General features: G+C 42.2%; 1 protein-coding gene across 1 annotated transcript in view; it reads left to right on the top strand.

Moving 5' to 3' along the window:
• Window positions 1–13,808, top strand: part of naaladl2 (N-acetylated alpha-linked acidic dipeptidase like 2) — a 590,615-nt gene that overhangs the window by 369,698 nt on the left and 207,109 nt on the right. Inside the window, exon 6 of the mRNA XM_079574900.1 lies at window positions 7,135–7,254. Coding sequence (XP_079431026.1) covers window positions 7,135–7,254 — 120 coding nt within the window. The remainder of the gene's footprint in view (window positions 1–7,134; window positions 7,255–13,808) is intronic.

Below are 13,808 nucleotides of genomic sequence, written 5' to 3'. Positions count from 1 at the left end.
AGCACCCCCTGGTGGATAGTTTGTGAACTGCAGGCAATATTAACCCCTTAACTCCCACCTGAACCGAGCTCATTTTCTCCAGCTTTACCCCCAGTCCAAAAGCTTCTGGAAAAAAGGTGTGAAAATAGCAACAAAACTGAGACGAAAACAAGGATGAAAATGTGGAAAAAAGTGACAAAAAATTGATGAAAAAGTGACAAAAAATGTACAAAAAAATGCCAAAAATGGACAAAAATCTGACAAAAAAGTAAGAAAATTTGGACGAAAAATTGAGAAAAAATTGACGAAAAAGTGACAAAAAAGTAATGAAAATTTGACAAAAATGAGACGACTGCCCAGCAAAAAAAGTGATGAAAAAAAATCTGATGTGAGGAAAAAGATCAATTTAGTTTTGTAGGTCTTTCAAATGAGGTGTTACACTGGCCTACAGGATTTGGGTAAAGCTGAACTGGAGAAAATGCTCTCGGTTCAGGCGGTAGTTAAGAGGTTAATAAATAGGATTTATGCACAGAAAAAGTATTTTGGGGGTAAATTTTGTTTTTTTAAAACCTTCTCTGACAGACCAGCTGTACAGAATAGAAACATCACTGTTGGTTACTTCATATTGGTTTGTTTAATTGCAAAATGGCTTGTGGCACAAATGACTGCCTGGTCCTGTTTTTAGACAGGGCAGGACAATAAAGTACACAAACAAACAAACAAAACAGCTCAAACTCTCTAAACAGAGGATGCTTTGAGTCCGATAATATTATGTCTGCTTTATCTAGAGCTCGAGCAAAATAAATGTCCTGCAGACGCTTTAGAGGAACACCTAGGATTTTGCTTGCGACTGTACATATTTTCCTAAGGGAGTTCTTTTGTGCCTCAGTCATGGCCCCCGCACCAACAGATGATACAGAAAGTCAATGCACTTTCCACAAAAGCACTGTAAAACACTTTCAAGTGAAGTCAAGAGTTAAGCTGATTGGTTGCTATATGTTTGACGTTTCACTGTCATGACTTGTGACTGGTTGATCGACCAACTATCCTAGGAAAAATATACCGTAAATTCTCTAATACTGGCCTGTATTCCATTAGCGGCCGGGTTCGCGGCTGGAGGAGGCAAATTAAAGCCGGTCTCTAAAACAGGCCGGGGCTTTTATTAGAAACTATAGCGGTAGAAATAATCCCCATGTTAGGAATTTGTCTCATACTGGTGTAAATGAAAACTCACGTGCAGGAAGTAACAAACGGGAACCCGGGCCGAGGGGGACGCTGCGGAGGAGCTGATCCGAGCGTAACTTTGACACAGATTAAGCCACTTTTCAAACCTCCTGTGACTATATTTGGAAACAGGGGGAGAGTTGTGTGACGCTCCAGGGTTTTAATAAAGTCTCCATCGCGTCTTCAAAGCACGTCCAGCTGCTCCGTGTGCAGGTCAGTCCCACGCCTCAAAATAACTCCTCCCATCAGCGCGAGCGTCTCGTCTTCTCTCGGGTCAGTCTCATGATCGATCACAAACACAAACGCTCCGTCTAAACTCGCCTTTTACACAAGATAACAACAAATAATCCGGTCCGCGGTAAAAACGAAACAGAAACCTGCAGTGACATTGATGTGAAAGCTCCGCTAACAGCAACGAAACACTTCCTGTTGTCCCGACAAAATAAAAGGCGTCAATGTCCCAGCCGCTGGGAGAGGGTTTGAAATGTTCATTAATAAATGAACCTAATATTTTAGGTGCAAATGGACACAAATCTCATTTTTCTTCGTTTTCCTGGTCGTCCGTTTTGCTCAAATAGAAATAAAGGCCTGTCTCTAATTGTGGCCTGGTTCCAATAAAGGCCTGGTCCTAGATGCCCTCGAGTAAATAAAGGCCCCGGCCTATATTAGAGCATTTACGGTACTCGTGTCCTGCGAAGGGTGCCTGAGATGACGCTATAATCCAAACATGGTCATTTCCTTTCTGGGAGAACCCCACACACAAAACACAGCAGAATTATTCTAGCACATGCGCACAAGTTACAAGATTTTCAGGCCGGATTTCTCAAAATGAGGTTTTTGCTCCACTTACGCAACAACATCTCCACTACAGTAGCTCCTACAGACTCCAAACTTTACAGTCTGGGACTTTGCAACATTTTGTTTTTGTTTGTATTTCTGTGTAAACCACAGTATGGATATAGTTAAGAATCAGAATAGTAATTGTCTCCTGAATATTTGAAGCCAGTATTTAACTTATTCATGACAAACCGTTTTGACAAAGCTGCTCATAATTGGATGTTGTTGTGATTTTCCCCCGCCTGCTAAATGTCCCGTTAATTAGATTCGTTACAATATTTATCAACGGCGTTATCCTCCGACTTCCAATTTATTCATCGCTTTGCCTCGCGTGAAAGTGAACGGCTCTAAACGCACAAGTCCCTGAAGCTGCATAATCTCCAATCAGCCCATTCACATGAAATATAAGATGCGTGATTAAGGTGATTAGTTTTATTTAGAAAGTCGTATCCATATATAAATCATCGCATGTGTTAATATGATCTCGCGGCGTAATGAAGTTGGGTGAAAAAAAAAAAAAAAGCGGCTTATTAAAATGCAAATGGCGAGTGCGGATCCGCGGCGAGCTGAACCCGGAGCGGCGCATCTGTCCGGAGCCGTGATGAATAGCAGCTTCTGTGGTGAAAGAGCTGACTGGAGGTTTATGCTGATTTCATATGAAGACGCGCTCAGGCTCCATACATCTTTAGCTGTAACTGTGGAGTGAGTGTAATGGTGCTTGGTCTCAAAAGGCAAAAAACGAGGAAACTGAGACGGGAAACTGTGGCCTTACAACAGAGGAGACTGGGGGATATTTGTCTCTTTTTTTTTCACAGCTCATCAGCAGAAAATCCCACAAGACTCAGACCTGCATCAAATGAAGCTTTAAACCTTAAAGGGATGTTTCAGGATTTTTGACATAGGGCCTCATTTCCTAGTTATCCAGAGTGTTGCTGATTCCTGGAGATAAATACTTTTTTGTAATTCATGCAGTTCTTATATTTGAGGAGTTTCGTGGTGCCAGGATAGTGCAAGGCTAGTGCATGTCTATGGTATCAGCTAACCTGCAATAAAAACAGTCTGACCCGCTCCACAGAGCACCTGAGGCAAATCACTTATAACACCAGACTAACCATATAAATTTTTAAGTCAACAGAATAATGTTTGGAATAAAACTGACCTGCATCACATGAATGATCGCATTTTGAGGGACTATTTTCTAGCAGATCACTCCGCCGCCACGAAGCTTATACAACCACGAAGCTGATGCTGCTCAAATATAAGGTCTTTTAATTGGAAAAAAATGGTTAAAATTACTCTATCGACACAGACATTTATATGGTTAGTCTGGTGTTATAAGTGATTTGCCTCAGGTGCTCTGTGGAGCGGGTCACACTGTTTTTAATGCAGGCGAGCTGATATCGTAGGAATGCGCTAGCCTTGCATTAACCTAGTGCCACAGAACTCTTTAAATATAAGAACTGCTTGAATTACAAAAACAATATCTCCAGAAATCATCAACACTCTGGATAACTAGGAAATGAGGCCCTATGTCAAAAATCCTGAAATATCCCTTTAACGTCATATTGAGATAAATAATTAACGATGATCTCATGATACGCTGATGATCGATTATATTGCACAAAAACAATCCACAACACAATAAAAAAAAACATGCTACTTTTAACCTTTATTTTGACATTTACATTTCTTTTCATGTGCTTTGTACCACTTTTTCTGTGTGGGTCTATAGATTCTTGATCATTATTGGCCTCTATTGACTGTGAAATCAGTGGAGCACTGCTAAATCTAAAATCTAAATCTGATACTGTATTAATTTCTGTAGAGAAATGAGTTCTCTGCATTTGATCCATCCTCAGTATCGCATGGGGCGACCTGTAGGAGCAGTGAGCTGCCAGCGTGGGCAGGCGCTCGGGGACCCGTCTCCATGATGTGGAGCCAGGCTGGTGGTCAGAAACACCTGGCTGGAGGATTAACCTATTGCACATGTTTTTTCATGACCTACGCAGACACGGGGAGAACATGCAAACTCCAGAACAGAAAAGGTCCCGTCCAGGTGGGAATTGAACCCGGGACCTTCGAGCTGTGAGGCACGAGCACTAACCGCTGCGCCACCGTGCCCCATTAATATGCACAATGTCACCAAAAGCATCGATATCGGAATAAAAAGCATTGGTGTCGTATTGTCCCACAAAATATTGCGATATATCGGAAAATGTAAATATTGTCACACTCCTATTCATCACACTAATTTGAACTGTTGATTTGTTTTCAAAATTCACCAAGTGATACAACATTAGGGCTAGTGTGAAAATAAAGTGATCATATTACACTACATATATCACTGTTTATATCCCATGTGACAACCAACCCCTCAGGCCATGGCTGTTTCCCAAAGCCTAGTGCTGCGTCCGAAACCATCAAATTATAGCCTCCAAGTACTAACACTAGCAACTAATCCTTAGCCTTTCATAGGGTTAGCATCAGAGGTCCCTATGCTAAAGTGGCTATGATAGTTAGCATTGAGGCTCCTCCCCTAACTCCTTCCTAGCTGACAGACCAATTCGGACGCTTCTTGTCATGGCGGTTCCGGTTTGGCGTAAGAGCTCTTACCAATTTACTGGTTTGGGACTCAGCAGTCGTCTGGAGGCATGTGTCCTGCCTTTGGTTAGCATGTGGCTAATATGCCAAGTGTACATCAGTGTAGCCTTTGCTGCCTTGCTCAAGCCAAAATCACCCATAATGCACCAGGGATCTCAAGAAAAGAAAAAAGGTGGTACTGGCTTGTGTGACTTTTAAAGCTCTTAAATTCCACTTTTTAAGGGGAAAAAAAATTAGCACTTCCTTGTTTGTTTTGTGATGTCACTTCCTTTACCTCTGAAGTGTGTTCCTGTTAGCAGCTCTTTTTGGACCAAGGCAGGACACTTGCCTTGGACTGGAAGGAAGTAAGTTTGGAGGCACTGCATAGGGACCTCTGGTGCTAACTATCATAGCCACTTTAGCATAGGGACCTCTGGTGCTAACTATCATAGCCACTTTAGCATAGGGACCTCTGGTGCTAACTATCATAGCCACTTTAGCATAGGGACCTCTGGTGCTAACTATCATGGCCACTTTAGCATAGGGACCTCTGGTGCTAACTAACCGGTGATTAGGAGCTATGTGCCATCCCATAAGCCATTGCGCCAATCCCCCCACCCCCCTCGCCCCCACCCTCGAGTGATTCATGCGCAACCACTGTTGATTGACAGGAGCACATTTAATAATAAAAATAATAATAATAAAAAAATAAGATTCTGCACAAGCCAAACTTTATAAAAGTGATAAATCCATGTTGTCGTCCCCACAGCTCAGTCACATGTCAGTGTTAAAGAGGAAACTCAGGAAACAGATTAAATGCTTTTGTTTTCATTTAGTAGAAACTTAAGCCACATGGATCATTTGCATAATGTAGCTTTAAGAAACAGCTGTTGAAATAAAATAACACTAAAGGGAAATGTTTGGATCATTTGGATTTATTTTTCTCCTTAAATGTCTTTGTTTGGACACTATGTTGTTGTTGGACACTAGGGGGCGACATGCACTTTTGTTTGGCCTGCACTCCACCGATAACTTTAAAGAAGAAGAAAAACAGCTGTTGGTGATGTCACTTCCCTTTCCCCTGTTTAAGGACAGACGGATTGTTCAAAATGCTGCTGAAGCTCTAGTTCACTAACTGCATAGATCTAACAGTCGACCCCATGAAAGGTTAAGGAGTTAGTTGCTGGTGTTAGTGCTTAGAGGCTACAATTTGATGGTTTCAGACGCAGCCAGAGGCGAGGCACCTCGGCTTTGGGAACCAGCCCATGTGACAACCCAGAGTGTCCACTTCATGAACAATGTAAGCTAGCTAACAAATGGCTTTAGCATGTTAGCTTTAGAGCGGCTCAAATCAAAGCTAACATCCCTGTCTATCAGATCAGTGTCTTTTGCTTATGGCACTTGGAACAGGTGCGTAAGAGAAGGCACATTAAAGGCCAAACGTAGAACAGGATAAAAACTCTACAGTCTACTGTCAGCACCGGTGTTCCTTTATTCAATGCTAACAGTTAATGCTAACTGTTTTATTGTATATACTGTGTATGTATACCTGTATGTACACCACAGCAAGATCACGGGCTCAGATCCCAAACATGACAGGGCTCTATAACTCTATAACTTCTCTCACTTTAGGTGTTCGCTTGTTTATCTGGTAGAAGATGAGAGTTTTAGATGTGGCCGTACTCAAAAAGACGGCCACATCCTCAAACTAAATAGATGTGCTGTATCTTAACCTCTTAACTCCCGCCTGAACCGAGAGGATCTTTTTTCCTCACGTTATCAGATTTTTTCCCATCATTTTTTTGTTGGGTATTCAACTCATTTTTGTAACTTTTTTGTCATTTTTTTGTCATTTTGCTCACATTTTTGTCATTTTTTTTCTTCTTTTTTTCCGTCAATTTTTTTTTGTCTTTTTTTGTCAATTTTTTAGTCATTTTTTCGTCAATTTTTTATCTTTTTTTTTGGTCATTTTTTTGTCAAATTTTTATCACATTTTTGTCATTTTTTTGTCCATTTTTTGTCAATTTCTTTTGACATTTTTGCCACTTTTTCATCCAATTTTCGTCACTTTTTTGTCACATTTCCATCATTGTTTTCGTCTCAGTTTTGTTGCTTTTTCACAGCTTTTTTCCAGAAGCTTTTGGACTGGTGTAAAGCCAAACTGGAGAAACTGTGCTCGGTTCAGGTGGGAGTTAAGGGGTTAAACAGATGAACATAAACATGGAAAAAGAATCCGCACAGTCAAAAAGCTCACAGAAATAATTAACAGTGACGTGACTCTTTGTTGGTGAACAATAAATGATCATTTCTGAAGAGCTTTTTGGATGTGTGGATCCTTTTCCATGTTCTCGGACCTACATCATGTCATTGTGCTGTTATATAATGGCATACAAACAACTTCACCTAGATGTAACATGTGTTGATTTCTACTATTTTAAGCTCAGTTTACAGAATAAAGTGAATAAAAGTGTATATTTCTAAACCACCGTACAATTTTCTGCTGTGTGTTTCCAGGGGGAAGTGGTGGATGTCCAGTACGGCAGCGCGGAGGATCTGAAGAGGGTCAAACAGATCATGAATTTAACGGGTCAGATCGCAGTGATGAAGCTGGGCAGGGCACCGCTGCTCTACAAGGTGAGGCTCTACAAGGAGAAATAACGTTTTTGTAGCCACGGCTGCCCTGGGGCACTATGGTTGTGCACTGGGGGAGTGCAATGGAGTTGTTCTACCTGTGTCTGCATGGGTTTCCTCCTGGTTTCCCCCATCACATCAAAAATATACAGGTTAATCCTCCTATCGGGTGATTCGTGACCAGTCCCTCCAGGATTTCACAAGCATTTTTTGTGATTGTTAAAGGCTAAAATGTGTGACTTCGCGGGCCATTTTTCCAAAAGTTGCGATAAAAAGTTTTCTGTTTAACCCCTTGACTCCCACCTGAACCAAGCACATTTTCTCCAGTTTGGCTTTACCCCAGTCCAAAAGCTTCTGGAAAAAAGGTGGGAAAATAGCAACAAAACTGAGACAAAAACAATGATGGAAATGTGACAAAAAAGTGAGAAAACATTGACAAAAAAATTACGAAAAAGTTACAAAAATGAGTTGAATACCCAACAAAAAAATGATGGAAAAAAAATCTGATGACGTGAGGAAAAAGATCCTCTCGGTTCAGGCGGGATTTGGACCAGTCGCTCTCAAACTTTTCACGCTAACATTTGACCTTCCAAGCACCATTATTTAAAGGACAAAACTGGATCTAAAACACTTCTAAACTGGACTAAACTATGTCTATACTTGATGTAAACCGTGTCTCAACCAACACCTACCTTAAAGGGGTGTTTAAAGCAGCACTAAGTAACGTGTTTACCATAGTAAAGCCTTTCCGTAGTCCCTGTGGGGGTAATACAAGCGTTTATGGGATGATTGGAGGGTCTTTCATCTCCCCCTGGTGTCTCTGGCCAGAAAACCATGTTTGCAACTTGACTGCCACCGGACCGGAGCCACCAATACACACTAATAGAATCACGAAGAAGAAGCTAACATGCTAACGGGCAAAGCTAACTGTGGGCTAACATCACTTTAATCTCTTAACTCCCGCCTGAACCGAAAGGATCTTTTTCCTCTCGTCATCAGATTTTTTTTCCCATCATTTTTTTGTTCTGTGTTCAACTCATTTTTGTAACTTTTTTTGTCATTTTTCGTCACATTTTTGTCATTTTTTGTCAATTTTTTATCACATTTTTGTCATTTTTTTGTCACATTTTTGTCATTTTTTGTCACATTTTTTATCAAATTTTTGTCATTTTTGTCACAGTTTTGTAATTTTTTTGTCAAATTTTTATCACATTTTTGTCATTTTTTCTTCAATTTTTTGCCAATTTCTTGTGACATTTTTGTGACATTTTTGCCACTTTTTCATCAATTTTTCATCATTTTTTCGTCCATTTTTATCATATTTTTGTCATTTTTTGTCACATTTTTTGTCATTTTTTTGTCGTTTTTTCTTCAATTTTTTGTCAATTTCTTGTGACATTTTTGCCACTTTTTCATCAATTTTTCGTCATTTTTTTGTCGATGTTTTCTCACTTTTTTGTCACATTTCCATCATTGTTTTCGTCTCAGTTTGGTTGCTATTTTCACAACTTCTTTTCCAGAAGCTTTTGGATTGGGGTAAAGCCAAAACTGGAGAAAATGTGCTCGGTTCAGGTGGGAGGTAAGGGGTTAAACAGTATTTACAGCCAAGTTTGAGAAAAAAAAAAAATCCATTGTATAATTGGATGTACAATATCCCTCTCTCTCTCCGCCACTACTCCAAAGGGGCATCCAGGGTGAAGCTTATTTGCCATGCCAATCCCAGCATGCTTGGGGGCGGACGGTCGTTGACAACGGAGTAACTATTCAACATCAAACAAAGAATTTCCACACAATCGAAGGCGCCCCAAAGAAGCCGTAGCGTTTTCGGTCCCTGCCCCCGCCGTGATTAATGCTTTCCCGAATTAGCCGGAGTGAATGATTCAGTGATTTCTCGCCGCCGCCGTTTCCTCCTGTTATTAGACTGTGCGTATGAGCTCGGTGATAGATGACGGGCTAATGAGGCTGAGCGGGCGCCGATGGAGGTTACGGCGCCGAGACGCGGGGGTCAGTGTGCGGCGTTTACATTAATACAGGCGCTCTCTTAAAAACCCATTAAGTTAAAGAAGCCCGGCGCTCACGGGGGAGGCCCCAAAGCAACAGGCCGAGGCCCCGTTTCCACACTCTTGATGAGTTGAACGGCGCGTGCATCATAATGTGTGTGTGAGGAAACTGACAGGGCTCTACATGTGAGGGGGAGTGATGGATGGGGAGGCTGCGTTTGCTAAAGGGTGGAGGAGACGGCCGTTGTTTTATGTAGTTGTTACTTTTTCACTTCACAGCAAGATTGTTGGTTCAACTTGGGCCTCGCTGTGTGCAAAATGTCTTGATACTGATGCTTGGGCGCCTATAGCTGAAGATCCAAGCAGTGATTTTCTGAGCCACAGCATCCACTGCCCTGGGGCTGAAGCAGGGCTGTTGTGGCGCTGAAATGGCCCCTTCGGTGCCGTCAACAGTTGGGCTGTGTACCGTTAAAGGGGCTAGATACAAGTTGGCCATTTTATACTCACTACTGCCACCTCAGGTCATGCGTTTAACTGCAGCTTCTATATTAAGCTCGTGTATGACGGCACTTCAGATCCGAAGTAACACCTGTTTGAGTGACAGTGCAGGATTTTAGAGGCAGTTGTGGTGAACAGGTCTGGGCTCATTCTACACATTAAGACATGGCTGGAACATGTAGGGGGAGGAAAATACATACCATAAATGCTCTAATATAGGCTGGGGCCTTTATTTACTCAAGGGCATCTAGGACCAGGCCTTTATTGGAACCAGGCCACAGTTAGAGACAGGCCTTTATTTCTATTTGAGCAAAACGGACGACCAGGAAAACGAAGAAAAACAAGATTTGTGTCCATTTGCACCTAAAATATTAGGTTCATTTATTAATTAACTTTGCAAACCCTCTCCCAGTGGCTGGAACATTGACGCCTTTCATTTTGTCGGGACAACAGGAAGTGTTTCGTTGCTGTTAGCGGAGCTTTGACATCAGTGTCACTGCAGGTTTCTGTTTCGTTTTTACCGCGGACCGGATTATTTGTTGTTATCTTGTGTAAAAGGCGAGTTTAGACGGAGCGTTTGTGTTTGTGATCGATCATGAGACTGACCCGAGAGAAGACGAGACGCTCGCGCTGATGGGAGGAGTTATTTTGAGGCGTGGGACTGACCTGCACACGGAGCAGCTGGACGTGCTTTGAAGACGCGATGGAGACTTTATTAAAACCCTGGAGGGTCACACAACATTTGTTGTTTGCCCTGTTTCCAAATATCGTCACTGGAGGTTTGAAAAGTGGCTAAATCTGTGTCAAAGTTACGCTCAGATCAGCTCCTCCACAGCGTCCCCCCTCGGCCCGGGTTCCCGTTTGTTACTTCCTGCACGTGAGTTTTCATTTACACCAGTATGAGACAAATTCCTAACATGGGGAATATTTCTACAGCTATAGTTTCTAATAAAAGCCCCGGCCTGTTTTAGAGACCGGCTTTAATTTGCTCTAACACCAGTAGAAAGAAACGTGATCCAAACATGAGCACCAGTCTAGTACGGTGTGTAGGAGGTAAAGCTTGGGGAGGGACCACGGCTGTGCACAACAACATCGCCAATGCCATGGGAGTCTGTCCAGCCACTCACTGCGCCAGGCGTGAAGCTGAAGATTTCACACAGCGCTTCCCGTCAGCACAAAGGTCTCGTCTACAGTCTGCATTTAGGAACACAGGATCGGGCCCGTGGAGCTCATTTTAAGTCACAGGCACGTCAAATGTATTTGTAGAGCACGAGGCGATTCAAAGTGCTTCACATGAAACAAAGCCAGGGCTAAAGTACGGAAAGTCTGAACGAAGCCTTTTAAAAACGGGCTCTGTTTGCTATTTAAAGCTGAAGCTGCTTTGGTGAGCATTTCCTTCACAACCAGATGGTCCCCTTTAGTTAAAACACCCCTTTCTTCTCAAGTCAGGGGCTGATATTGGCGGACATTCAGTGCCGATGCGATGCCAAACCCCACGGTTACAAAAACTGGTCCGTCCATTGCTCAGAGTCAAAGTGGCGATATGCAAACATTAGCCTTTAGGTAATGGATAGTTGACCTTACCTAAATTGCAAAGCTGAGGCCCTTTACAAAAGCACTGCTGTAATATCTCTGAGGCGATTATTGTTTCATATCAGGCTTTAGAAACACAGATTGATACCCTGTCCGCGTAGATGGTCAGAGTAAGCGGTGTGTGGAAAGTTTCCTGGACCTTGTTGCTGTGTTCCTGTCTGTGGGTCACTCCCAAACAAGCCATCATTATGTTGCTAAATCTCATTAGCTCTTCGTGTGCGGGAATATCATACGGTAATTTTACGGCACATGCTTAAGCCATTAATTTCTATTTAAGCCCAGGACGGACAATAAATCATGATATAGGAGCGCATCAGCCGCACGCCGTTGTCACATTTACCCGTCCAAATCAGATATAAGCGGAATTTATCCCATTATCCCCGACCGCGTGTCTCTATGAGGCGGTTTATGAAGATGCATGGACACAGATGATCGGGAGATTAATGCTGGCTTTGTCATGTGCTGAATATTACCCTTGGATGGGGATACAGAGCGCGTAGACGTTGGCACTAAATATGACCTTATAAAAGTGTGAGAAACTGAAATTTGTTTTAAAAATCCTTAAACCCCTTTTATGTTTTGTTTAGGACATCGTGACATGTGAAGCTTTGTGTGGCTTGGTGTCATGTGAAAAGAGCTTTTGAAAATGATTATTCCCTGGCAATAAGGCGAGTCTCCAGGTAGTCTTGGTGAAAACGAACAAAAAGGTTTTATTTTAGCGGAGTCTCTGCACGGTCTCCGAGAGGTCTAAGTGGTCTCAAACCGTGAGACATTCCTGTGACGTCCCTGCAATGTCTCATAGGCTTGTCTGTTACCATGGAGATCTCAAACTGCTGTATGGAGTCTCTTTGAAATCTCCTTGGTATTCGCCTTATTCCGCCCCGCCCACTTTTGCCACTTTTTGCTTCGTCCCTTCACTTCCGATGTACAGACACTTCCGGTCGAGCGCGAAGCCCGTTCATTTAAACAGAGAACGAGGGAAAATATTCTCCGCTCAGATCTGATGTTTAGTCGCTTGATTTGTGTAAAATGGCCAATGTTCATTTGCACCAACATACAGTACATACACTGCACCGTTTCTCAGGGCGGCCGAAAAACGGCTTTGTTTTCGTGTAGAAACTGATTTTATGTGGACTTCTCCAGTCCCATGATAAAGAGGGGGTATTATGCTTTTTTCAGTCACATAGCACCAGTCTATATCACACTACAATGATGACAAACCTTCTGTTGGTCTGTAAATGCAGTAAATTAGAAAAACTGCCTTGTATAAAATTGCTCTCTGTAGTGAATGTCTTGAAATAGGCCTCTGTCTCTTTAAGAACCTCTGAGCCTTTCCGACACGCCCCCTCCACACGCTGTCTGTGGCATCAGTGGGGAGGGGGTTCTGCTGAGGAGCAGTGGTTGGTTACTCGGCTGGTGACGAAAGCTCGGAGGCGTCTCCAGGAGGTGGGGGCGTTCCTAGGAGGACTCAGGCAAAGCTATCCCTAAAATGGCCGCCATCAGAGTTTTTACAGATTACTCAAAAATACGTGAATGTGCCAAGGCAACACTTCAGGCATGTTTTTAATGAGGTAGTGACATAATAACATGATGTAAAGCTTGAAAAAGTCAATTTTGCATACTACCCCCCTTTAACAGATAGGAGAAACGGGGCGGGCACAATTAATGGCGGCGCCCACACGAACTTCCTGATTAAGGTGAATAGATACAGACGGCATCTCGTCATATTTTCAGGTGGAATATGAACTTATTTCTGGGTTGCAGGTTCTAGGATGTGATGATGTCACCGGACCCAGTGGGGACAGGAGACAGTTTTTCCTATTAACAGCATTACACTTTCACAAGGCGTAGCTCAAAAGAAAATGTATGAATTACAAAAATGATTGACTGATTAATATCAATCACTGGGTCCATGATCTCTCTGTACAAGACCAAAGATTTCCTCAAAAACAAAATAATCTTTCTTCTATATAATAATTTAGGCCTTTAGAACGCTGTGACGTCACCTGCAACCCAGCAATTTATCACACATAAATAAAGTCGTGTATATGGATGTTTTCTCACAGCAGATTGTTCAGTAGAAGTGAAAAAATGGCAGTGGTAGCTAGCGCTAGCTATCCATTAGCATTAGCATGATGCTAAAATGATGTATCATGTTAGCATTCTCCGTTATTTATGTATTTATGGACTGTCTTTGTATCTTTATGTAGTAGAAAAATATATTCATAATTCAGCATTTGTTAAAGTATTTTTTTTAATAATTACAAAAAGTTTATATTTTTCTCCAAATTGTTTTCCCCCTTAAATGTTTTCAAACATGACCAAATATGCTGTCTGTATCTATCTGACAGGTCTTGGGGGCACCAGATATTAAATGGTTACATCTAAACTCTATAATTCTACAAATATTTCTTTTTTTGGGCTTCTGCTTAGGGCACCAGAATGGTTTGGAGCAGCCCTGGGTTA

Source organism: Gobius niger, assembly GCF_951799975.1.
Source record: "Gobius niger genome assembly, chromosome: 17".
Taxonomy (NCBI): Eukaryota; Metazoa; Chordata; class Actinopteri; order Gobiiformes; family Gobiidae; genus Gobius; species Gobius niger.
The sequence above is the reverse complement of the archived record's forward strand: the minus strand, read 5'-3'. Positions and strand labels throughout refer to the sequence as shown.